This window comes from Eurytemora carolleeae, unplaced genomic scaffold, assembly GCF_000591075.1.
Source record: "Eurytemora carolleeae unplaced genomic scaffold, Eaff_2.0 scaffold156, whole genome shotgun sequence".
Lineage (NCBI taxonomy): Eukaryota > Metazoa > Arthropoda > Copepoda > Calanoida > Temoridae > Eurytemora > Eurytemora carolleeae.
The window spans coordinates 63,350-91,249 of NW_019396479.1; the positions used below are offsets into that span (position 1 = coordinate 63,350).

General features: G+C 32.1%; 1 protein-coding gene across 1 annotated transcript; it reads right to left on the minus strand.

Annotated features, from left to right (window-relative positions):
• Positions 1–255: 255 nt before the first annotated feature.
• LOC111704038 (serine-rich adhesin for platelets) lies at positions 256–27,705 on the minus strand. The gene is made up of 7 exons (XM_023476149.1): positions 27,589–27,705; positions 15,918–16,198; positions 12,425–12,491; positions 10,704–10,929; positions 1,015–1,484; positions 801–948; positions 256–738 (listed from the first exon to the last, which is right to left on the minus strand). The coding sequence occupies exons 2-7, from the start codon at positions 16,144–16,146 to the stop codon at positions 256–258; spliced, it is 1,623 nt and encodes a 540-aa protein (XP_023331917.1). The 5' UTR covers positions 16,147–16,198; positions 27,589–27,705.
• Between the last annotated feature and the right edge of the window lie 195 nt (positions 27,706–27,900).

Below are 27,900 nucleotides of genomic sequence, written 5' to 3' on the forward strand. Positions count from 1 at the left end.
GTAATCCCCCCCCCTCNATTATTATTATTATTATTATTATTATTATTATTATTATTATTATTATTATTATTATTATTATTATTATTATTATTATTATTATTATTATTATTATTATTATTATTATTATTATTATTATTATTATTATTATTATTATTATTATTATTATTATTATTATTATTATTATTATTATTATTATTATTTTTATTATTATTATCATTATAATTATTGTTATTGTTATTATTATCACGTTTAATTCTACCTGGAGGTTGATTCAGGTTGGCTTGTCTCTGTAGTTGTTGTTGTTGTTGTTGTAGTTGCTGTTCTTGTTGTTGTTGTTGTTGTAGTTGTTTCCTCAACTGTATTGTTTTTTGTTGTAGTGCTTAAAGTAGTTGTGGTTAATTTAGGTGATGTTGATTTAAAAGTTGTAGAAGGGGTTGCTTTGGTTGTAGTTTCGTTTTCTCTTGATGTTGTTGTAGTTGTTGCAGTTGTTGTGGTTGTGGATGTAGTTTCATCTATCTTATCTGTTGTTGATTTTATTGTTGTTGTTGTTGGTTGGACACCTCGAACAATATCTTTATAATCCTTCATGAGTCCTGATAGTTGAATTATTTCTGTTGTCGACTTCTCGGTCGAAAATTCTGTTGACGCTGTTGATGTCGACGAAAATGATGTTGAGGATGCTTGAGAGGTTGTCGACGGGCGAGTAGAGGTCGATGAAGTCATTGTCGAAGTTGTCTCCTGATAAACATTTGTGTCAAAATATTGTTGGATTGTTTATGTCAAGAATAGCTGTGATCTACCTGTATGGCTGCGTTGTGAGTATTGTTCTGATTCATATCTCTCCCATCATCAGGACTAGAGGTCACACCACCATCTTCTAGATCCGACACAGGGGTGTCAATACCATCTTCAGGGGTCACAATATCACTTGTAGTGTTATTGGGGCGTCTGAAATCAAGAAAGATATATTTACAAGATAAATTTAATGACATGAAAAAATAAACTATTTCGTACCTTATTTTAAAAGATCGCATTCGGTCTCTTTTCGCCCCTCTCTCTTCCCCTTCTCCGTCGTTTAACCCTGATTTCTCCTCTTCCTTCCGGTTCGGCAGGTGTGTTGTAACCTTTGGAGTATTACCCAAATGAGAACGAAGCCTCACTCGCCCTCGTTTTTCTACACTAGAACTCCGCTGCGGCGGAACAGCGGTTGTCCGTTTAATCCAAATCCGCGAACGGTCCTCCGACTGTTTTGGCGTTGCGGTTGAAATCAACCGGATCTTGGAACCACGGGATAAATCCGCAATAACTGAGTCTTCGGGGGACAGGTCCTCGTTATCCTTGGTGACGGACTCGTCAAGGTCGTTGTTTGACATGTCCTTGGTCTTGTTCCCAATGCTTGTCTCCGATGTAACGGAGGAGATGGAGGCGCTGAAGTTTCGTTTTCGGATATTCGACGGTTTGATGATTTCCTCCAAAGCCTCAAACTGAAATAAAATAAAAGTTAAGAATTTAATAATTATTATAATTTTATTAACTATAAGGATTAAAATTCTTCAATTTCAAAGTAAAATTAAGCATTAAATTTAGAACGCGCTGTAGTTACAATTTCTGTTAGGTTTCCAATGAAATATATTTACTCAATGTTAGCGTTTCTCTTCGCGCAATTATTAAACTAACCATTTCAAACTCTTTATTTCGATCATATATATAGAAATTTCAGCTTGGGGAAAACACAAATGATACAAATTCACATTTTACAGAAACGTACAATAAGATTAATTGATAACTCAAAAGCCACATCTCATAGTGATCCTCTTTTCCTTTAGTATAAGATTCTAAAGATCAATGATCTAGTAGACTTTAACCAAGCTATATTTATGTATAAGTATACAAATAAACTTCTTCCTACATCTTTTGAAAACATTTTTAAAAAGCTTGGAAACTTTGAAAGATCAACTTGACATTCTCGATATGAGCTCAGTCATTACAGAAATTACCATCAAGCCCTCTTCTTAAATAGAAGCAACTTTCTAAGTATATTTAAAAATAGACTAATAAATTCTCTTTTTGAAAGTAACATTACAATGTGTTTTAAACCGAATTGCTATTCATGTAAAACTAATTAGATATGTTTTGATATGCTTTAATTTTTTGTTGTGTACATGTCAGAAAATTATTTTAAACTCTAGTTATTCGAATTAATATATAAACTATTTTGCATAAGATAAAAATATTTTTTTATTAATATTGAAATTATGTGGCAAAAAAATCAAAACAGCCAAGAGCTATGGACAATATATTTTCCACCTAATTGCTTTATACTTATACTCAAAATCATCAATTTGTAATTGTAAACTCGTTCTGTATACGCAGATGTATTTTAGCATTAAACTTTATCTATCTATCTATCAAATTTGTAAAATTTCGTTTTATCAATTTGTTTTACATTTTATAAATGTTCTTAACTCTAAGTTTGAAAACCAGGATATATGCACAACATACGCATTGATGGAGTAGGTATACGTAAATAGTTGACGCACCCCGAGGTTTAATTGAGGAACTTGGGGGTTAGCATGTAGTATATAATAATATTTAATGTTTACAAGAAATTTGAATAATATTTTCGGGCACNCTTGGAGTGTTCAAAAAAAGTTACAATCAGAAATTAAAATCAAGCTTTAAGTCAATATCGCTCAAAACAATACGTTTTTGACTAATAAAATCCCTGTCAAGTGATAAAAATCTTGATTATTTTTTTTGGGCCACCCTGTTTAACCCTCGGTATAACATGCCAATTTAGGGTTCTGCTTGCATTAACCTAAGTTTAGACAGTAAGGCCTAAATTAGCCAGGCCTGAATTTCGTGTATGCAACCTGCTCCTACATGTATATATATTTATGAGGTATAAAGTTGAAAACCCCTTTTCCTTGGTATTTAAACAGGAAATTAACATTTCATTTCAAATGGTCCTTCCATATTGGACTAACCAGGCTAGATGCGTTTTGTTTCTTCAATTTAATTAAGTTAATCTCTTTTATACTTTTATTAAGAATATATCCGCTGACAAAAAAGTGTATATACAGTAAAAGGGAAAAATTAATTTTTACTTGGTCAAATTTTGATCGAAATTTACAGTTTGCTGTTAAATTTAAGCATTCACAATTCGATACTTTATAAATCTTTATCTTTTCCATTTTGAGTGAAATATCCTTACTTCTCCAGCTTAAAGTTGATTACCTACGATTTCTGTAAAAAAGCAGATTTATCTTCTGAGACGAAGAAGAATATTGTCCAAACCCGAAATGCGTCGAAAAATAATCGATGACTATAGATTGTAATATCTGAATGAATTTTTTTACATTAATTTGATTTTTCCGAGTCGTATATTGCAACTTTCTGAATTTGTTTGGACGCAGCGTTCTTCAGTATAAGTCGTATATAACAAATTTCTCCTTATAGACGCAACAGATAGAAGTAAGATTAGTAGCGATCAAAAGCGATTATTTTTCGCCTTAAGTATACCCCCTTTCATTTTTCGCGAACACTCCCTTTAAAGCAGAAAAATAAATATAAAGATAGAAAAACTAGGATATCATCCTCATAAAGTTTACAGGTTTTAATGGGCACCGTTGCTGCACTCTTTCTGGATCGTAACTTCAAATTCCGTTGATAGTCCCTTTTACTGTATTATTATGCATATTTAATTTTACCTACATAACCCATCACAAAATATTATTGTCCCCCCACGGTGGACTAAGCCAGTGGGGTCGGTCTAGGATTAGGCCGGGTACTGTAAAAAGTCTGAACGCGCCATGGGAGTTGTCATAGTAAGCCCTCCGACAGGACTATGGCAAGAAAATTGACCCCTGACGTATGTTAGTTTGGTTAAGGAGACGTACTGTACCATAGGATCGGGCCAGTACACGCTGTTATCTGGCAGGCCAGTATTACTTAGTATTACTATTATCCAGCATTTTACAAAGTTATTAAATCTCAAAATTTCAAAACCTAAGAGTAATAATTTGATTGCCTCTTTTCACAGTTGACTCAAAGTTAATGAAAATTTGTTGCAATGATCTTTTTAATTAACACATCACGACACTTAAAAGTAAGGCCTAGAATATTTAACCCTCCCCTCCCCATCTTTGGAATGTTTTATATTGACTATCTGTAATCTTTATACCCCCACTCCATCCTGTCTATAACACAGACTCCCCCCCCGCATTACAATTAGTAAGCAAAAAAATGTTTACATCATAACATTTAATATGTCTGGTTCAAAAAAGGATTTTTCAAATCTAGAGGGATGAACACTGGGCGTAAATCCTTTATTTTATCTTATCTCTACCTTCCTAACATTTTAATTGGTTGCCACTATTTAATCAGTTGATCAGTTGATCAGTTTATCAATTGATCAGTTGATCAGTTGATCATTTGATCAGTTGAATAGTGTTTTAGAATTGCACTATTTCGCACAAAATTTTTAACTTCAAAATAATTTAGTCCTAAAATGTTGTAAAAGTTTTAGCCCCATGAATACCTATTCAAGCGTTTAAAAATAAAATCTTGGGCAATAAAAAAATACTAAATTTACAGCAAGACTTATGTCTTTCATTACATTAAAATCATTTTGTGAATTGATTAATAGTCAACAGAAAAGTCATGTTTTTAATTTTACTTTGAGAGATTTAAAATGTGAACATGTCTCATTCACAACAGAACCTTTATATGGTCACTAAGTTCTATCCCTTTCCTAGCCTGAAATAGTTTAATTCTCACAAGTTCCACCATTGCTTCTGTAGCAGAAATCCACAAGTCCTTTAAAGAGAAATCCACAATTGGAAACAATCCTTTATTTAAAGCTTTGAAAGGTACTGTTGTGAATCGAACCACGGGCAGCCGTAGTACATTTGAATTTCCGAGCCGTGTCAACCTTTCCGGTCCCAGTTTGTACTCTATCGCCCGGACATTGGGTAAATAAAGCAGACACTCAATAGGACTAGCCGGTGCAACAAGGTTGACGCGGTCAGACTTTAGGTTTAATTTACTTTTAGAGGTCAGAGGAGCGTGGAACATGTCACTCTACAAAAAAAGGGATAATTACATGAACAGTCCCTTACAACGATTTTGCCCTGAAACCCTATGAATTAAAGATAGAATTACGGTCAGTAGAATTATCAATCCATCAGCCTAGAGGGGCAAGTCAAGGAACAATTAGACGTAAATATAGTTAATCGATCCTCTAAATACACTCGGGCCCCAAAAAAAACTTTAAATCAGATAAAAAATGTTGCAATAAAAATATGCTGTTTTTAGGGTCGCATAACCGAAAGCATTTCGATATTATGAACAGAATGTTATTGATATCTCACATCCTAAACTTCTGTTCGCAATTTCTATCAAAAATGTTTAAAGTTTTAATATTTCGCACAAAATGTTAGGGTTTTCTCTAAAGGTAAACGTTTTGTTAAAAATGTGAAAAATACAAGAAACAAATTACATATATAAGATTGAATAAAAATATATATAATAAAAAAAAATGTCATCGCATTTTTTTAAAGATCTTTAACACTTTTAATCTACATAATATAAACTCGATTTTTTTATTTATATATTTATTTATCTTATTCTTCTTTTTATGCAAAAACACATTTAATCTATATATTATAATCTTTTTCTTTTTATCTATCTTTTCTATTTATGTGTTCATCTATTTATCTTTCATATATTTAATCTATCATCAATGTGGCCATCTATATTCTATATATCTATTCATCTATTCGATCTATCATCAATTTATCTATTTATAAATATATATTTATAAATAATTATATATATATAAGATTGAAGATCTATATATATACATATCCGTATACAAGATTGAATAGCTACTTCATAAACCCCTAGGCTTCAACCTGCATTATTATCTGTTGTTAATGATTTGAAGGCGGGAGAACGGAAATTTAGGATTTTAAAATGCGTTATACTTTTTCAAGCATCAAATACAAATATGATAGTTAACATACATTTAATAGTTAATCTTATTCACAATCCCTACTTTTTAAAGTTTCAGGGCTTAACCTTTTTCACTTCCGTTGGGGCCCCCCCCCCCCCTCGGTATAAACTCCAACCTTTTTCTGGTTTACAGTTTGCATCACTAGAACATTAGAATATTGGGCAATGGCTAAGACTTGTTTTCTTTGGGCAGCATTCATTAATTTCTGCATTTATTCTACAATTACATACAGGGGGGGGGGTTGCTAAATCTTAGCTTTTCAGTTAAAATATCCACTAGTGTAGACTCCGGCTATATAATTTTATATAGAAAATGCAATATAATTCTGAGGAGGACTGTTGAAAGGACTGTTAAAATAATTTTAAGATAGCCTTTATCTAAAAAGGTGCATTACAGAATTCACAATGATACCCGTTAAACCTGGAGCAAAACTGACGATGTTATTCTTGTTTCTCTTTCTGAAAATTTATAAGTTTAAATTGAGGTTTCTCTGTAAAAGTGCGGATTCATACAGCAGAGACAAAAAAATGAGTTTAAAACTTTATTAGATAGTTAAACGAAATCCTGTTAAATTGATACTTTTCTATGATTTGTTGGAAAACTTTGGCCTCGTTAAATAGATAAAATAAATGATATGAGCATTTAAATCAATGTTATATTCGCGGGTTATTAGGCATTTTAATTCCTCCATTATCATTTTAATTCCTCCATTATCATTTTAATTCCTCCATTATCAATTTAATTCCTCCATTATCATTTTAATTCCTCCATTATCATTTTAATTCCTCCATTATCATTTTAATTCCTACATTATCATTTTAATTCAATATTTACAATTTTATTGTTTAAAGGGACTGCAAATTGTAAATTTAACTGACCCTGCATTTCAAAAACTTCAATGTTTCTGTAGCAAAAATACGTAGGTATTTTTTTAGAAGCCAAAAAAATTTATTTTCATAGGAAATGGATACTTCAACAGGATTCTTAGATCATATAAAGCTTTGAGGCCGCCATTGGTAATCAGAAAATACCACTTAATAAATAGAGGGTCACACATGTAATTACAGAATATTATTTCAATGTTAATAAACGCATTTTCTATTATATTTCTGTCATAAAATCCGTATTGACAAGTACTATACAATGCACACTTATTTTATGTTTATTGCGAGTAAACTTCACATGTTGGCTCAAGTTCAAAATTTTATAATTTACTAGATTACTTTTCACAAAATCTAAAATTTAGAACAGTTTCTGATATTTTTGATATTTTCATATTTTCCGCGTTCACAAAAGGTTGACAATTGTGATTCGGGGTTTTCTTTTTAATATTGTTGTTAGCTTGCCCTTTTCATTTCCTTCTCTTGTTTTACCATTATATTAATATACATAATACAGACATTTCATGTCCTTTTCTTGTTTTACCATTATATTAATATACATAATACAGCCATTTCATTTCCTTCTCTTGTTTTACCATTATATTAATATACAAAATACAGACATTTCATTTCCTTCTCTTGTTTTACCATTATATTAATATACATAATACAGACATTTCATTTCCTTCTCTTGTTTTACCATTATATTAATATACATAATACAGACATTTCATTTAACCCTTAGATAAAGATAGATTGCGCATAAGACGACATTTTTCATCTTGAAAGATATAAATATACAGAGATGTTTTAAAGATATTCCTATTATATAGATTAACTAGGTCGGCTGTGAACATTGGCTGTTCTCATGTCATTGAGTACTTGTGGTGAACATGAGTTCTGTAGAGAGAAATTTAAGTTAGTTTAGTCCTTCTCATGTCCTTCTTCAGCTCTCGTCAATATGATATATTGCTCAGTGAAATATTGTTGTTCAAATCCCGGAGTTATTTTACACTCTATTATGAAATCCATTAAAACACCAAACCATCCCGCTTATTATTGAAGTACACTTTGACCCCTAGAAGTATGAGTTTGCGGACTGTACAATTCTTGGTGATTTTGTGTGCATAAGCTATCTATGTTTATTTATTTATCTATGATTCAACCACTTTATATAAATAACAAGGCTGAAAGAAAACATTCAATTAAATCATGTGCAAAGGAACTGAGTATTTTCAATATACAAAAAAATAAATATCAGTTGAAACGCAACAATCTTCTTATAACATTTTATTCATAAACAAATTGTTTCATGCTTATTTCATGTTTATGTAATCATCAGTATGAATGGTTGGAGAATTTTTTACAGATGTTTCGCGGATTTTTACGAGATGTTAAATTAATTTTCAAATCAATGTTACATATAGATACATACAATAAAACAAACATGATGTTAAAAATACCATACTTTATCACACTACATACATACTAGAAGCATCTTGTTTTTATGTCGACATTTTGACATAATTTCATGTCTTTTATTCATTGATAATGTTCTATCTGTCAGGATGATAAGCGTTTTCTCAGTTAAGCAGAGTTGACATAAATATGTAGTTGATTATATTGTAGTTGAAATAAATATGTAGTTGATTACAATCGGTTATTCGTAAATGTATTTATTATGGTATGTATTTAAATTTAATTTTTTTTAAACGAATATTAAAAAAGGCAAATTTAAAAAGAAAAAATCGGAGAGCTGAATAACTGTAATTTTTAGATTTTAACGCTTTCTAGAAGAGTATCGTAAAAATAAAATTCGTTATTTTTATCCAAAAAATGTCATCGCATTTTTTTAAAGATCTTTAACACTTTTAATCTACATAATATAAACTCGATTTTTTTATTTATATATTTATTTATCTTATTCGTATATTAATCTAATTATGAATTGTAAATATATATTTTTTTCTATTTTAATAATTTATATCGATCTATTTATATATTTATACATTTATCTTTCATATATTTAATCTATCATCAATGTGGCCATCTATATTATCCCATATTTACACCAGTTCAATGTTAAAACACTAACATTTTTTGATTTATTGATTTATTTTGAAAATCTTTAAAGGAACTGCCAAAGTACCCTTTACAGTTTCATCTGATCAATAATGCTAAAGATATCGTCGTTTTCAAACTTGAAAAGTGTTCAGTTCTGATAATGTTCTCCAATATTTCTAAAGCAGAAATCAGCAAGGCACTATTTAAGAGAAATAACATTTACCAAATATGATTTTAAAGAGAACGAAGATGGAAATCTCATTCATGCTTGATCCGAAAAAGAGTACCGTTGTAAATCGAATATGTCAATCTGTAAATGGAGACGTCACCAGTCACTTTTTTAAAATGACGTCACCAGTCACTTGTAGCAACCCCCCCCCTTCCCCCTTATTTTAGATTTCCTTAAACTCGAAGCAAAATGTAGTCTAGACATTTTTAAAGCATTTTTACAACCAGTGTTATGTAGTTTGAACTAGACTCTAGACTGCTTTTTGTTAATTTTGCAAAGGTCTAAACGAGGAAATATGTCTTGAGATTTTAATCAAAACTTTAACCGATGTTTATTGAAATTATACATGCATTGAATTGATTGTAACTTGTCATGTTGGAATCTTTAAATGTAAAAATTTAAACTTGTCTTTTTAAAGAAAATCAGATCTTACAAAGGAATTGAGTTTTTGCCACACATCGAAATTTTCTAATCCTTATATCTTTCCAATCTAATGATGTAAACCTTTGATATTTCAAACTGAGATTAATTGATCTAATAAAATTCATAATTTGAAATATCACAGGTCTAAAACATTGGGTTGGAAAGATATATGGATTAGAAAATCAGAGTGTGTTGCAAAAACTCAATTCCATTGTGCTAAAACATAATTTTCTATTCCCTATGTATATGTATGTCTTCGTAACCAGATGTGGAAAATTTTTAATATCTCAAATTTTATTCAACAAAATTCGTTGATTAAAATACCAAAGGTTTCCTACAATAGACTGCGAAAATATAATGATTAGACTTTGTAAAGAGTAATCGGGTTCTCTGCAGTTTATGGGCGTTCAGAACTTTTATTATTTCGTCAAAATAAGTCTAGGAAATACTTACAGTGTAGACAACATGACGTTTTAATTAGAAATGAATTGAGCTAATTTTTAGGTTAAAGGAAATGGCTGCGAAAAATGAAAAAAGTTATTAATAAAAAAACCTCAGATAACTTATCTAAAGATAATTCCTATTCTCCTTTCTTCTCGAGGGTTCTTTAAAAAGAGTTTGATCCATGATGATGGTTCATACTGTACACTTTAAGCATTTATATGTCAACCGTTTTTACTATTTTAGAGTTTCACCTATTTGTATGGTTATAAAAATAAAGCACATTAGCTTTACTGGATCAAGATCTATAAAACCCCCCCCCCCCACATGAATATTAAGTACCCCCCAAATGTAGGGTAAAAATTACGGGTCCGTCTTAGAGAACGATTTTTGGACCCCCCTCTCCCCCTCTCCCCCTTCGATCAATATTGTATATTTACTTTTTATTATTGAGGGTTAGGTTAGGTTAAGACAATTTCTGGGCCGAGCGCTGCGGCTAGGATAGGCTAGGGGGCCGAGTGCTGCGGCTAGAAAGGGCTAGGGGCCGAGCGCCGCGGCTAGGACAGGCTAGGGAGCCGTGCGCTGCGGCCACATGATCAATTATACAAATCGTTCTCTAGGAAATTACCAAAACTATTATTTTGTTTACCTTTCTTAATGTTCTTTCGTCCGATGCGACTAACCGTAGTCCGAAAGGGACCAGGAAGGACGCTTTAGGAAACTGGTCCGGATTTTCCGCAGCTCGGACCACGTCCTGTCCCGCCCTATCCTGGACCCTGGTCCTCTCAGGACTAAAAAGGACTCGCTCCGTATGTTCTGCGGACCCATCAGCAGAGAACAACAAATCCGGGGCCTCAGTTGTAGATCGGGCCCATCTAAAAAAAAATAATGAAATCATGACGCCCTTTTCTTTCGTACTTCTTCAGGAACTCTCTTCCCGTGATTATACAATTCAAAGTTAGACTAAGTGAGAATTAGAAAACTCTAGAATAGAAAGACGACTTTTAGACTCAGGAAATAACTTTAAATAGTCCAATGTACATGTAATAAAGAAATTTTGCATTGTAAACATTTTACTTAATAAGTGAATTAAAAGTTACAAATAAAACTATTTGCTGGGTTATAGGGATATCAAACATACTTAAGTATTACTTCTATATCGTCTTCATATTCCACATTTTTCTGGTTCTCACTGTAGGTTTAGACAGATAGATAATTAAGGAAAATTTCTCTTTTTTTGGAGGAAAAAAAGGTGTGGTCTCTAATATTCTGTTTTTTTTTAACATAATATTAAAAAACAAAGAAATACTTAATATATCATTAGAACTGACGAGGGTCAACCCAGACCCAAATATATTTTCAATAAATGTGGAACTAACATCTACTTTTTTTACTCTATAGAGGTTTGGTCCATCACCATCACCGAATTTTAAAGGAATACTGGTAGAAATATTTTATAAAAAGTAAATTTTTGCAAAATAAAAAACGAATTAAATTGACTCGACATCTTCAATAATTAAAGGGAACCGTTGCAAATCGAGTAGTAGGCCTATTACAGTTACATTGACAGTCCCTTTAAAATTAAATAGAAGGTAAAAAATCATGATAAAAACAAAATGGATGATTTTTAATTTAATTTCTTATTTCCGGTTTCAATAAATGATTAAACATAAACAAATAAATAAACTTTATTATATCAATTAAATGTTATGGGAAATTCATGCACTGTATGGTTTCTTATTTATGGACAATAAAAAATTTGCAATTAAAAAAATAATAATAAACATATTTGATAAACGTTACAGTAGGACACTGATAATTGTGGAATAGGTAGACGACATTTTATTTAATAAATGATATGTGTATTTAACGTTATTGTAAAGCAAATAGTTTTTTTTAAATGTTAGCAATAAATAAATGGTGGACATGGCACCTTATCCTTTTAATGATATTCACCTTATTTCTTTAATAATATTCACCTTATTCCCTTAATAATATTCACCTTATTCATTTAATAATATTCACCTTATTCCTTTAATAATATTCACCTTATTCCTTTAATAATATTCACCTTATTTCTTTAATAATATTCACCTTATTTCTTTAATAATATTCACCTTATCCCTTTAATAATATTCACCTTATTCCTTTAATAATATTCACCTTATTCCTTTCATAATATTCACCTTATTTCTTTAATAATATTCACCTTATTCCTTTAATAATATTCACCTTATTCCTTTAATAATATTCACCTTATCCCTTTAATGATATTCACCTTATCCCTTTTATAATATTCACCCTATTCCTTTAATAATATTCACGTTATTCCTTTAGTAATATTCACCTTATCCCTTTAATAATATTCACCTTATTTTCTTGAATTCAAGGTTACTTCTCTCCTGTACTCTACTATCAGACAATCCCGAACCCATATCTAGACGATTTAATATTTACGCATTACGTATTGTTTCGCTTTATGCGTTTACGCATTTACATTTACACGAAGTTGGGGGTTTAATGCATAATACGCTTAAGATTCTGATAAAAATTTATGCGTATTGTGCTTTACGAGATACGCAAATGTATATACAAAGTCCGACGTATAGTGGTATGAGAAATTACGTGCAGTACGCAAATGTTTTTACGCATGAATAAACTTTAGAAATATAATTACAATTTTACATGAATATATGTTTTTGTAGGATACATACTAGCAGATATTAACAAAAACTATAAATTGTGTTTAATAATTTATCGTACAAATGTGTAATGCACAAGTAGAAGAAAAATATTAGACGGAATTAAGCAAAAAATGTTTGGCAAATTTTAGTAATGCAAAGAGCACAGAAAGGAAATATAAAAATTCTCTAAAAATGGAAAGGGGCATTTGATGTAGCATAATAAAACTTTTTGATAGGTTTTAAATCAAACAACCAAACAAACTAATTAAGGTAATAAACCAATGAACAAACACATAATGAAGAAGAAAAAGCAAGCACCAAAATAAACAATCAAACAAGCACCAAAATAAACAATCAAACAAGCATCAAACTAAACAACCAAACAAGCACAAAACTAAACTAACAAACAAGCACCAAATTAAACAACCAAACTAAGCAATTAGAAAAGAATCAAAATAAACAATCAAACAAGCATCAAAATACGCAATAAAACCAGCACCAAAATAAATAACCAAACAAGCACCAAACTAAACAACCAAACAAGCACCAAAATAAACAATCAAACAAGCACTAAACTAAACAACCAAACAAGCACCAAACTAAACAACCAAACAACCACCAAATTTAACAACCAAACAAGCACCAAACTAAACAACCAAACAAGAACCAAACTAAGCAATCAGAAAAGCACCACACTAAACCACCAAACAAGCATCAAAATACGCAACAAAAAAGCTTCAAACTAAACAACCAAACGAGCACCAAGCTAAACAGTTTAACAAGCACCAAACTCTACTAATAAACAAGCACCAAACTAAACTAACAAACAAGCACCAAACCTAATTACCAAACAAGAACCAAACTAAGCTATCAGAAAAGCACCAAACTAAACCACCAAACAAGCATCAAAATACGCAATAAAAAAAGCATCAAACTAAACAACCAAACGAGCACCAAACTAAACAGTTTAACAAGCACCAAACTCTACTAACAAACAAGCACCAAACTAAACTAACAAACAAGCACCAAACAAGCACCAAACTAAACCAACAAACAAGCGCCAAACTAAACAAACAAGCACCAAACTAAACAATCAAAAAAGCACCAAACTAAACAACCAAACAAGCACCAAACTAAACTAACAAACAAGCACCAAACTAAACAACCAAACTAAGCAATTAGAAAAGCACCAAAATAAACAATCAAACAAGCATCAAAATACGCAAAAAAAAAACAACAAAAAAAAAAAACAAAAAAACAAAAAACGAAACAACCAAACAAGCACCAAAATAAACAATCAAACAAGCATCAAACTAAACAACCAAACAAGCACCAAGAAGCTAAACAACCAAACAAGCACCAAACTTAACAACCAAACAAGCACCAAGCTTAACAACCAAACAAGCACCAAGAAGCTAAACAACCAAACAAGCACCAAACTTAACAGCCAAACAAGCACCAAACTAAACAACCAAACAAGAACCAAACTAAGCAATCAGAAAAGCACCAAACTAAAAACCCAAAACAAGCATCAAAATACGCAACAAAAAAGCATCAAACTAAACAACCAAACGAGCACCAAACTAAACAGTTTAACAAGCACCAAACTCTACTAACAAACAAGCACCAAACTTAACAACCAAACAAGAACCAAACTAAGCTATCAGAAAAGCACCAAACTAAATTACCAAACAAGCACCAAAATACGCAATAAAAAAAGCATCAAACTAAACAACCAAACGAGCACCAAACTAAACTGTTTAACAAGCAACAAACTCTACTAACAAACAAGCACGAAACTAAACTAACAAACAAGCTCCAAACTAAATCAACAAACAGGCACCAAACTAAACCAACAAACAAGCACCAAACTAAACAAACAAACAAGCACCAAACTAAACTAACAAACAAGCCCTAAACTAAAACAACAAACATGCACCAAACTAAACAAATGAACAAGCAACCGCCTAATTAACAATTAATAATTTCTAATACATTTAAATATAAAACTGTACCCATGAAACTGTACGCATGAAACACCCAAACATCAATCTAAATAAACAAATAATAGTCCAGGCAACCAAGCCGACGACCCAAACCCTCCATATTTGCATATTAACTTTGGTCAAAGGCAACAAATGTTATTGATGCCTTGAGTTGTATACAGAATATGCAGGATACCCACATTAGTATTCAACATACGACTTTATGTTTAGACATAAACATATGAACAAACATACAAATAAACACACAAACATACGTTTACATATGTATACATAAATACATACATACATTTATACATATGTAAAAATTAATTTAATATTGTATATTGATAACAAGTTTTTTTCGGCTTGTAAGTAAAATTAGAAAAACTTAAAATTGAAAACAAAATTTTAAATATTTTTAAAATTTTGATTAAAACTAATTTATCCGGTCAGATATTAGAAATTCAAAAAATTGCTGTTGTTCTCGAAAGCTCTTCGCTTGTAGTTATGATCGACTGAAAACTTTTTAGATTTCAATTTAAGTTTGATTTTCTTCCGTTTCTCGTAAGTTTGCAGGTTTTCAACTGATGCTAAAGTAATTATAATATGACTAGAACAAAATAAAGATTATTAGAAGTGAACACAGGGGGGGGGGGCAATAGTCCTCTAACCACCCACCCTTACCCGGTGTACACCCCTTAAAATTAATTAAATTTTGTGTTAAAAAAGAAACAATAAAATCTGCAGATAAATGCTGACCAAGAATAAGATTTATAAAATTCTGCTACTTTTAAATTTCCAGCCCAAGGTGTGGACAAATTAACCTTTTCTATCCGTTTACTCTGAAACCCGTTTCAATAATCTATTTTTTGAGAAAGAGACACACAAAGATCAACCTTGAATTTACCGGTTTTTAACCTGATTTGCGCGGAATTACGCTTTCTCCTAGCACATAGTTACGCACTAACGCAGCTTCTAAACAAACCTTTAGTTTTACGCAAATGTGTACGCATTGCAGGGCCGTCACGCATGAATTGACGCATTATTGGAAAATAAAGGCATTCATCAATAAAATTTGTTTTTATTAAACTATTGTTTTGTAACTTCTTTGTCTCTTTGATTATACAAGACCGCCTCTCTTCCCAATCTCCCCTCCCTCTACCCTTTTCAACCCCCCCCCCTAGCCATTCTTACCTAAATCAAGCTGAGCTGTTGCTGTTGATAACAAAGATGAGAAAAATAACATTTTAGTAAAATTGGAAAAAAATTTATTCCGGTAACATTTGTTCAATTTTTGTTGGAGAAGGGACGACTTATTTTTATCACTTTTAAATCGTCCCAGGGCTCCCGGTCGTCCAGGTGGTCGCCAGGACGAATTATGCACAGACAGTCGGACGACTGTCTGATGCGGATTTAAATCCATTTTTATCTTCTCTTTTTGTTCTTTCTTTCTCCTCCCTTCTTTCTCATCATTGCTGAAACAGAATAATATAAACTAATTATGTTTTAAAAAGTTTTATAAGAAAAGCAAAAAGAAAAAATATCCAATTCCAAATTCTTTGCAACCGCATGGTGTAAATTTAAAAAGTTGGCTATATGATATAGCAGATTTCACAACAAGTTTCAAAGATATTAGGATTAGAAAGTTAGATAATGTCAATCTCTTCCTTTGCCATTTTCTTGGAAATAAATCAATCAATAATCATTTAATTGGTTGTTATATCATCAAATATCTTCATGTTTTCATTATTAATTAATTTATATTCATTATACGGTCGTTATCGTAAACATCAATACAAGGAAAATAACTTTCGATTTCAGTTTTGGTATCTACAAATCTTTCAAACAGCATGCAACGATACAAATACATGGAAACAAAGAGAAGCTGCCAATTTAAAGTTTCTATATTAATCTAAAAAAAGCTTGTTAGAAATCAAAACTTAAATCTAAAAGTCGTCTTGATTGTATTGATATAAATGCTGACAATTGTATGATATTTAATAGACTAACCAATGAAAGGGGAAATAAGTAAGGAAGCCAAAAAGGCACTCAGAGCAGCTTTAAACAGGGGGGATGATAGTTCTCCACCTGTGTGCTCAGTTAGCTGTACTGTACACTTACAACTGTTTACTTATATTGATAAACTATAGATTAGGCCAGAATCAACTTATGATAAACAAATATGCAGTACGCTCTCGGTATAGTTTTTCGCCATAGGGAATAGAATATATAGAGAGGAATTAAACGAATCTCTCGGTATGAATTTCTTCAGTCCCTTTCAGCCTGAAAGGGAGTGAAGAAAGTGTACAAATCATGTAAATGTTCACAAATTGTATGCAGTAGAGTACATTAATACAGTATGTTCCCTAGACTATCCATTTCAATTTCGAATTTTTTAAACTGTTAAATAAACTTTATAATGAATTAGGTGAATAAAAACATCATTTGATTTATAGTTATAACGGAAAATCATCGTTTGTAAAGTGGAAGGCATAGAGTCTATGTGAAATGATCATTGGTCAATTATGAAACCAGCCTATTTCATAATTTGGTTTTCTTTTAACAATAATTTTAGATTTTCTATATAATGATATTCCAAGGTTATATAGCATAAATATGTGAAGTACACCTGCAGTATGGAAACAGTACAACAAAATGGCCGTTTTACACTTTTTTCCAATAAATTCCTCTCTATATATTCTATTCTCTATGTTTATGGCCTATAAAATTAGTAAAGGATTAGCGTACATCATCACTCTATACACTATAACCTCGTTGATTAGCGTACATCATCACTCTATACACTATAAACTCGTTGATTAGCGTACATCATCACTTTATACACTATAAACTCGTTGATTAGCGTACATCATCACTCTATACACTATAACCTCGATGGCTTTAAGGGTACACAAGTGACCATATTTTCAAATTACTATACAAAATCTTGAATTCTATATTTGTAATAATTGAAATTGAATTCAGATGAAACACTTTAGCACTGGAATCCCAAAACCCTTGAGCCGTTTAACAATATATAATTTAACAATATATAATTTGTCGACCAAATGTTTCAACTCTCAGCTGCAGTAGTGTAACTATATACATTATACAGTGTGTCCATCTAAAAATGGCATTTCAAATAATAGATATGCATGAATATAACTGTTTTTAAATTGGAAGAATATTTATATCTATATCTATATATAAGGTTGTAAACTCTGTATGTCCGATCATAACTCAGAAACCCCTTGACTAATTTGCCTCAAATGAATGGGGAACTCGGGAAAACAACGAGAATGTTCTTAGCATGGTTTTGAGATTCTGAGTAGAGTTGGTCGACTTTTATTTCGAAAGTTTTGTTTCCTGGTAAAATCGATCAAGTGCGGGTAAACGGCGGGAGTAACTATGAGTATTGAGTAATCTGGTCAACGCTGGATTCCCAAGCTATTATACATAAAGTAGTAATCTCTGTTTGTCTGTCTTCGTGTTTGTGTGTGTGTCTGATGATAAATCAGGAACCTCTGGGCCTATTGATCTTAAATTTTGATTGGGGAACTCAGTATAGTCAGTTTGTTTACTGTTTTGAAGGATTTTAACTTTATTTTTCAATAAATCGTCTTTAAATTGTCAATTGTTTGTTTGGACAATGTCTCGACGGGTTTCCAAGCAAAGTGGATTTTACTTGCGCGCAGTTGCGAGCCTTGTAAACTCCGCGCAATTCAGTGCAATTCCGCACAATACAGCGTAATTTGAGGACATTTGCGCGCAATTCCTCACAACTGAATTCCGATTGGAAACCCTAGTTGGACACACTGTATCTGTTGTTCGAAATGTTGAGATGGATTTCAAGAAATCTAATTAGTTTTGTAACCTTGCCGTCATCATGTGTTGTTTTCATCAAGTAAAACAGGGGGACAGGGGTGGGAGTGTTGAAGTAAAGGGGTGGCACTGTGGGGTATTAGTGAGAAGGGCAGGGGGTAATTAATTGGACAGTTTATGACAAAGAAAAATCGAAATCAAAAACTTTCAACTAGAACAATATTTAACTTTCCAATTAAAGAGATGATTTGAAAAAATTTTGTTTTATGGACTGTAAATAATGCAGTAAATACTGTACACTTTAAAAAAGTACCCGATCAGAATTTAAAAATTTACAACAAAAGAATGTTTTTGAAAATCTTAGACAGGCAATTACCTGCAATAATGTTATTGATATTGGTACGAAATGTACTCTGATGGCAGACAAACGGCTTAGTTTATATCCAACGAAAAAGGGCGAAACGCGCCCCGTGAAATTGTTATTATAAAGAACGTTAGCCAATTTTATGAGATTGGTTTATGAAAAATTGTCAAGGTACATTTGCTTAGTGTTTGATATGCAGAACTCAAATTTCTTATTTATTTTCTAAATTTTCAAGAAAACTAAATAGATTTCCAAAATTGATTACATTATATTGCATATTTATTGAGACATCTTGTATGTTTTATGATTTTCAATCCTGGGAGTCCTGGGAGACACTAGAATGTATAACATGTTTAGTGCTACACCCTGTATAGTTTCTGCAAATATTATGTCTTGAAGGTAGTGGGTATAAGGCATCATAATCATGCTTACTGGTGTCAGGGGATCAAATCATAGACAAACTAGTAAAATGTACTGGTGTCAGGGGATGAGATCATAGACAAACTAATAAAATGTACTGGTGTCAGGGGATCAACTCATAGACAAACTAGTAATATGTACTGGTGTCAGGGGATAAAATCATAGACAAACTACAGTGAAACCCTTAATAACGAATACATCGAATGAATTTATCAAATGTCGTCTTGACAATTTTTCAATGAGTTTTATACTATATTACGTAAATTTCAGTATTTGCGAAAATAGATAAATAGCCATGAATATGCGGGAACAGTTTTAAAGAGTTCCATATAATCATTTAATTCAAAAACTAAATATCTGCAACATTCCATTATCAGAAAGTGAAGAATTAGACATTTCATGAATTCTTTTGATGTATTCGTTATTAAGGGTTTCACTGTAGTAAAATGTACTGGAGTCAGGAGATCAACTCATAGACAAACTAGTAAAATGTACTGGTGTCAGAGGATCAAATCATAGACAAACTAGTAAAATGTACTGGTGTCAGGGGATCAAATCATAGACAAACTAGTAAAATGTACTGGAGTCAGGAGATCAAATCATAGATAAATTAGTAAAATGTACTGGTGTCAGGGGATCAAATCATAGACAAACTAGTAAAATGTACTGGAGTCAGGGGATCAAATCATAGATAAACTAGTAAAATATACTGGTGTCAGAGGGGATCAAATCATAGACAAACTAGTAAAATGTACTGGTGTCAGGGGATCAAATCATAGACCAACTAGTATAATGTTGTTGTCGCAAAGGAACAAGATTCTGACGATGAACAAATAGACAAGGAATAACCCTCAAATCAAAATCGATAATGCAGAAAACTCTTTATTTCCTAAAAAAAATTAAATGAATAATGATAAATAATTATTACAAGGGTTTACAAATTTATAATGAAAAGATTCTTACGATCTATTTGCCTATTTGTGGGTTAACTGTCGAAAAGTCCTAAGACGCTTTTTTATACATTAAAACTTCTGAAAAGAGTAACAATTAAATGTTGAGGAAGGTCACTAATTCTTTATATTAAAATATTCTTGCTTAACTTTGAAGTGGTTCACAATTAATAAACGTTTATACTCCGTTGTCGGAGAACAAAGAAGAAAAGCGGGCTGAAATTGTTTGGTTTGGTTTCTCGTCTCCGAGAGGAGCTTTTAGGTTGAAGACGACATTACATGGAGGGGGGGGTCTTATTGTTAATCGTTGACAAATGTACTGATGTCAGGGGATCAAATCATAGATAAACTAGTAAAATGTACTGGTGGCAGAGGGGATCAAATCATAGACAAACTAGTAAAATGTACTGGTGTCAGGGGATCAGATCATAGACCAACTAGTAAAATGACGAAGTAATTTCAATCTGGCGAAAACATATAAAAAAGAGACAAAATTCTGCTCTAACTGGTTCTAGATTTTTTCCCCCGAAATTATTTACCACGACCCCTCCCTCCCCCACCCTCTGAATCCCATGTTTGATGTCCATCTAAGACTAATGATACATCATTGGAAAGCTCTTATGCTCTACTTTTAGAATCTGCTAAAAATTGCAAATTTGCAAAAATTGTATTTTTTTGCAAAATCCAGTTGTAAGGTAAAAATATTTGCAAAAAAATGTCCAAAAAATGATTAATATACTTATTTTTGAAAAAACTAAAATTGTGCAAATTTCTTTTGACGGATTGTATGCAAATAATTTCCAAGCATTTGTTTGCAAAACTTGTGCTATTCGTTTTCTTATATCATATGCTTTCCAGAAAGCTAAAAATTATTAAAATCTAAAAACTGAAAGTGGGTCAAACTTAATTTTTGGTTTGTTACAGGAAAAAGTATTCATTCAGGCAGTGTGCCTGGAGACTCAGGCAGTTAGTATAAAAGCCCTGTTTTAGACCTAAAGAAAGGGCTATGGGTAGTTAGGAAATGTCATAAATATATATTTATCAGGAATATCAGGAAAAGGATCTGAAAGCTCCCCCATTTTGGGGAACCCAAACCGCCATCGGGTGGACACCCGGCCCCCCAGGCCATCCTGAGATGAGGTATTACCCAGGGGCAGGCAGAACCGAAGTCCAGAAGTATACCTTACCACATCCTAAAATGAGTGCACCCCCTGGACCTGACAGCCCAACCTACCTACTATGCCAAGGAAACCTGCCGAAGCCAATCATCCAGGACACATTGGAGGTTGTTAGCCCTAGCCATCATTGTAACCGGATCAGCCCCGTCCCCCCCAAGAAAACCTCTCATAACTAGCTCAGCTGGGACCTGGCGGACAAGCTGTCCAGACTTATAGGCCTCAATACCCCTAGCATGTCTAGTAAACCCGACCGTAGGGCAGACAAGGATAACATGGGTTTCATTCAACTTGTATGTAAATCCATCCTCAAGGCATAAGGGACAAATCTTATAAGGGAGAATATCGAACTCGTGGGAGGCTTAATTTATTGGATGAAAGGAGAGGAGGAGTGAAAGTAGATCAAATAAACTTTAAAAGGGGTATTTTCTAAAAATTAAGATTTAAGAACAAGTTTTTTATAATATTTTAAACCAACAGCTTGGTTTTTAATAAGGCTATTTGTATTTTATTTTAAATTGATCTTTTTTCTTTTTTTCTTTTTACGGATCACATTTTTTTCATATTTTTTTTAAACGATGATGATGTTAATTAATCTTCCTTTCAAAACCATTATCACCCTGATGTTGCGAATTTGTTTTAATTCAACTTGTAGCTTTCTACAGCATGGACAAGCAGGAAAATGTGCTATATTTGTCCATTACCGAGCCTGGAAAAAACTAGATGTAACTTACATGGCTTGTGTTGTCAATCCCTTCCAGAAATTATTTGCTTAAAAGATCAACAGAAGATATCCCATCACTCCCCCCCCCCCCCNCTCCTAAACACCCACCCGATGACCCCACTACCCATGAGAAGCACGTGCGCGTAAAGTTTAAGCGCTAATATATGCGCAGAAAGGTTGGATTGTGAAAGTAAAAAATAGAACAAGGCCGGTATGAGGATTATTAGATAGATAATTAGATAGAAAATAAAATAGATGGATAATTTTTAGATAGATCATAGATAGAAAATTAAATAGATGGATAATGTTTAGATAGATAATCAGATAGAAAATTAAATAGATGGATAATGTTCAGATAGATAATTAGAAAGAAAATAGATAGACGGATAATGTTCAGATAGATAATTAGAAAGAAAATAGATAGACGGATAATGTTCAGATAGATAATTAGAAAGAAAATAGATAGACGGATAATGTTCAGATAGATAATTAGAAAGAAAATAGATAGACGGATAATGTTCAGATAGATAATTAGAAAGAAAATAGATAGACGGATAATGTTTAGATAGATAATTACTAAGAAAATAGATAGACGGTTAATGTTTAGAAAGATAATTAGAAAATTAATTATGTGGATAATGTTTAGATAGATAATTAGAAAGAAAATAGATAGACGGATAATGTTCAGATAGATAATTAGAAAGAAAATAGATAGATGGATATATATAAGGAACTATGCCGCGGGTCGGGCTCCAGTTAAATATTGCTTTCTATCTTTTTTCGTCAATCATACAGCTAAGAAACTTAGCAGATTTTTTGTTTTCATGGATTTCTGTATTCAGATGATTTTCGTCGATTTTTTTCCGGGGGGGGGGAGTCATTGACTTGGGCCTGATCGGTTTAGCCGTTTCGAATATTTTGGACATTAACAAATAGAAAAACCAATTAAATAGAAGTAAGGAAAGATAGAAAAAATAAACACTTAGCATTGATAAAAATGATAAATTATCAATTATAGGACTGGGTGGGAATTAAAAATTAATTTTATTAGATTAGGCCAGCCTAGGGTTAAATTATATATTTCGGGGGGAAATTTAAAGAATTGCGTCCTGAAATTTGATTCAGTATCAATTCTTCATGTTGATAATCTAATAAAATGTCTAAGAATGAGACATGCAATCGTTTTAACCATGATAAAAATTTGAGCTTTTTGTTTTATTGTTCTCGAGAAAATCCCAATTTGTTTATACATTTTTTATTTCGAAATTAAATCGATATTTAATAAATATAAAATCAGAAAAAAATATCAAAAGGCAATTTTTAAGCACTATAAAGTCACAATTTAGTTGTTAAAATTTCGAAATTTCAAATGCAGTAACATATTGAAATTTCATGGCAATCTTATGGAATACAAGGGAAATGAGTCTTTGTCACAAACTCTGATTTTCTAATCACTATATCTTTGGAACCAAATGTTGTAGACCTTTGATATTTCAAACTATGAATTCTGTTAAATCAAATAATCAGAGTTTGAAATATCAAAGGTTTACAACATCGGGTTCTAAAGATATTGTGGTTTAAATATTTGATTTTGTTACAAAGACTCAATTCCTTTTCCATCATTTTTGTTTCTTTGTTCTTTGCTCTTGATTTATTTATATCGATTTACATACACAAACATAACTAGTCTTTTTATATCATCAATTTTTTTAATCATGTATTGCCCCCTCCCCCTATCTTTGCCCCCCCCCATCTGTCTTTGCAAAAGTGAAACTTAACCCCAAAGTTATGGACCTGTATACCTGTATAAGAAATTGCACCAGGCATTTCACCGAATTGCATTTTTTCAAGGCCTAGATACCGGACACGGGACACCACGGGTATAATATACCTTCTTAAAAAATGTTGACAGGTCCTGGAAATTCCGCAATCAATTCAATTCTTGAAATAGGGTTTATTTCAACCTAGAGCCCTGGAGTTAAGGTTTACTTTACGGGGATTTGTTTTTATTTTGCTAATTTTGGCGGATTCAACAAAACTTAAAATTACCGATTTTTTAAAATCTAGAAATGCTTGCTTAACTAAAAATTACAATGTAAGTTATTAAGTGAAAAAGAATCTTTAATTTGGGCTCACAAATGTTTATTAGCCTAATCACTCTTTGTAGTTAAGTAGTATTAACTAGGTGCACTTTGATGGAGGGGGGGGAGGGGCGGGGTTAGAGGGGAAGAATCACCGTTAATATTCTTATTGTTTAAGATCATAATTATTCAACAAATAAGATATATTTCAGCAATCAAAATTCGTTAATTTCGGTTATGGTGTTAGGAGCTAAGGAGGGACGGGGGGGAGGTGTATGATGGTATTGGTGCTAGAAGGGGGTATGGTGCATGGAGGGGATGGGGGGGTGCAGAGGTGCGTGCGCGTATATCTACGCTTGAATGCGTGCACACAATGTCAATCTAAATATCATGGTTTATAGTCTTTGCAAAATTTGAATACAAGCAATATTTTACTTTTATTTTACTTTATTCAGCTTTTTTACTTTTTTTCCTAATTAATTATAATTGTTTATCTTCATAATTAAACTAAATCATCATTTTAATGGGACAGTGTACGTAATTTTAATTTTAATTATAAAGTAAAAGAATTGTACCCTTTAAACCTTTAATCGTGCCTGCTGGATCCGGACACGTTGGATCATTTTCATTTCCTGATATATCCTAGATTTTCTATGAATAGCTGAATGGCGATTTTTTATAAAAAAAATAGTGAATTTATGCAGTAAAGATAAAAAAGGGAAACTCACAGAAATTAACATTTGTGCGTAGGAAAAGACGACATCTCCCTCATCTTTTTAAAGGAAAAGACGACATCTCACTCATTAATGCTCAAATAAATTGATTTAAAAGGCACAGTTGTGAATCGGGCATTCTAAGCAGCTCTTTTATTGGAAAGCCCAGGGGGTAGCTACCTCTCCGTTTGTATTAGCCTGAGTGTACACTTGGGATAGTTTACTGATAAAGGATATTAAGAGATTATGGCCTATTCATACTGTACAGACATCAAATATGCAGTACACTTTCGGAGCACAAGTGTATGGGAGGTTGTATATCTTTAATTTTACTCAATTTCTCAGAACAGTTTCTTAACGATGAAATATTGCTGTCTAAAAGACTGTAATGGTACGTCTTCATGTAAAAATGTAATCCTGCACACGATAAAGAAGTATTGGATTTTAATAGTTACAAGGAAAACAAATCTCCATTTAAATATTTTCAGAAATCACCCCCGAGTACTGTAACTTTTGAAAGTGGAGTAAATGGTCTGTACAATTAGTAAAGGATTAGCGTACACCATCACTCTATACACTGTAACCTCGTTGATTAGCGTACACCATCACTCTATACACTGTAACCTCGTTGATTGTTACGCTAAAAAAAATCTGAATCCCCATTTGTTTCAATTCTGATCGAATAGAATTTAGTTAGTAGAATTGGTTTTAGTAATTTTTAACAAAATGTTAAGTTTTTAAGTAAAAAATAGGTTGGTATTTGGATATTTTTTTACAGTGAGAACCATTTAGAAAACGGTGGATTAGAAAGACGACATTAAAACAATACCACAAAATTGTATTTTATGTTGGTACAAAGCAAATATTTTTACTAGTTTACTGTGTCTCATAGTCATTGGACTATTTAAGGTGAAAAAGTCGTCCTTACTTTTCCAAAGTTTTCTAGTTCTCAAACAGGTAGTATTGCTTAAAATGAAGAACTATTGGGCTGCAAGAAATATAAAGGAGGAACAAAATTCAGCAAACGATATCTTTGTATATATATATATATATATATATATATATATATATATATTAAGAAGTAATCTCTGTTTGCGAGTGTGTTTGGATGTCTGCTCATCACTCGCGAACTCCTGGACCGATTTGCTTCAAATGTTGATTGAGAAACTCTGTAGAACCAAGGGTTGGGTTGACTTGTATAGGGAAAACTCTAGGCAAAGCTGGATTCCCAAGATAGTATATATATATAAAGTTGTAATATCTGTTTGTCTGTTTGTTTGTCCGATCATAACTCGGAAACCTCTGGGCCGATTTGCCTCAAATTTCGATTGGGGAGAGTCACTGGAATGTTCTTATCTTGGTTTTTGAGATTCTAAATTGAGTGGGTTCACTTTTATCGGGAAAAGTAGCTAAGATTGTAATTTTACGACTAACTATGACTCCCCTGGGCAACGCTGGGATCCAAAGCTAGTAAAGTAATAAAGGTCCCATTATAATATTAAAAATATACTTTCTATCTATATCCAATAAACACTTTCGCAATTTCTCAAATTCTTTTTCTTCGAATTAAAGAAGCTTAACTTCACGGCTTTGAAAAAAATATTAACATGACAAAAAATATTGGAAGGGAGTGGGAGGGGGGGGGGGGGCCCTTTTTAGTGTACAAAAGAGAAAATTTTCACCAAAATAATACTCAAAGATACTACCATCCGAGAGATAAAAAAAGAGAAATCTTTTTGTTGCACAGTAAAAGTTATTTTGCTGAAGGTTCCTCTCCAGAACTGAAGGTTCTTCTACAGAAGGTTCTTCTACAGAACTGAAGGTTCCTCTACAGAACTGAAGGTTCCTCTACAGAACTGAAGGTTCCTTTACAGAACTGAAGGTTCCTCTACAGAACTGAAGGTACTGAAGGTTCCTCTACAGAACTGAAGGTTCCTCTACAGAACTGAAGGTTCCTTTACAGAACTGAAGGTTCCTCTACAGAACTGAAGGTTCCTCTTCAGAACTGAAGGTTCCTCTACAGAACTGAAGGTTCCTCTACAGAACTAAAGGTTCCTCTACAGAACTGAGTTCTAGCCACAAACTCTAATATTCTAATCTCTTATTTTATTAGTTCCAAACTTAAAAAAAAAAAAAATTTCAAGCATATGGAGAAAATGAATGGTAAGAGGGAGGGGGCATACTTTCAAGGGTTGACAATAAAGTTTTGAAATAAAAAATGGGGTTTTTTTGAAAGCTTGGTTATTTGTATCTTTTGTTTTATATAAAGAACTAACCCCCCCCCCCCCAAATAACCATTTTTATAAATGTTTAATGATAAATCATGTCTTGAATTTTATTTACCATTTTATATTTTTCTTAAAAAAATATAAATATAAATTTGGTAATTGTACATAATAGAAATATACGTAATACATATTACCTTTTTTTCAACTATTTCAAAATACAAAAAAAATTGTAAATCAAAATTTGCAATTTCAAAATGTTTTCCGCGTGTTCGATTTAATGAAAAAAAAAGATAGGTTGTGCTATCTATTTATCTTGGAAAATATGAAGAAAGTGACAAATTTCGCTTTTTAATTCTTTAAAGATGGCGAATACGTAATTTAAACTTACTTTATTAGTTGCCAAGAAAGAGTTGTTTTTATTTTAATCACAATTTCACTACATTTTCTAACTCACTTGGTAACTTTACGCACAATGTGCGTGCGTACGACTGCTTACGCTCACTCTTGCAGCTGAAACAAAACTGAACAGAATCAAGCGTAATGCGTATTCGCGCGCTGTACGCAGTAAATTTCGGAGATTTGATCATCTTATTTGAACGCAGCTTTGTAAAAAGACTATTATTAAAAATATATATATTTTTTTGTTCCCTTTAAAATATATTTAAAAAATAGGATAGCTTTGATAATTTTCCAAAATTTT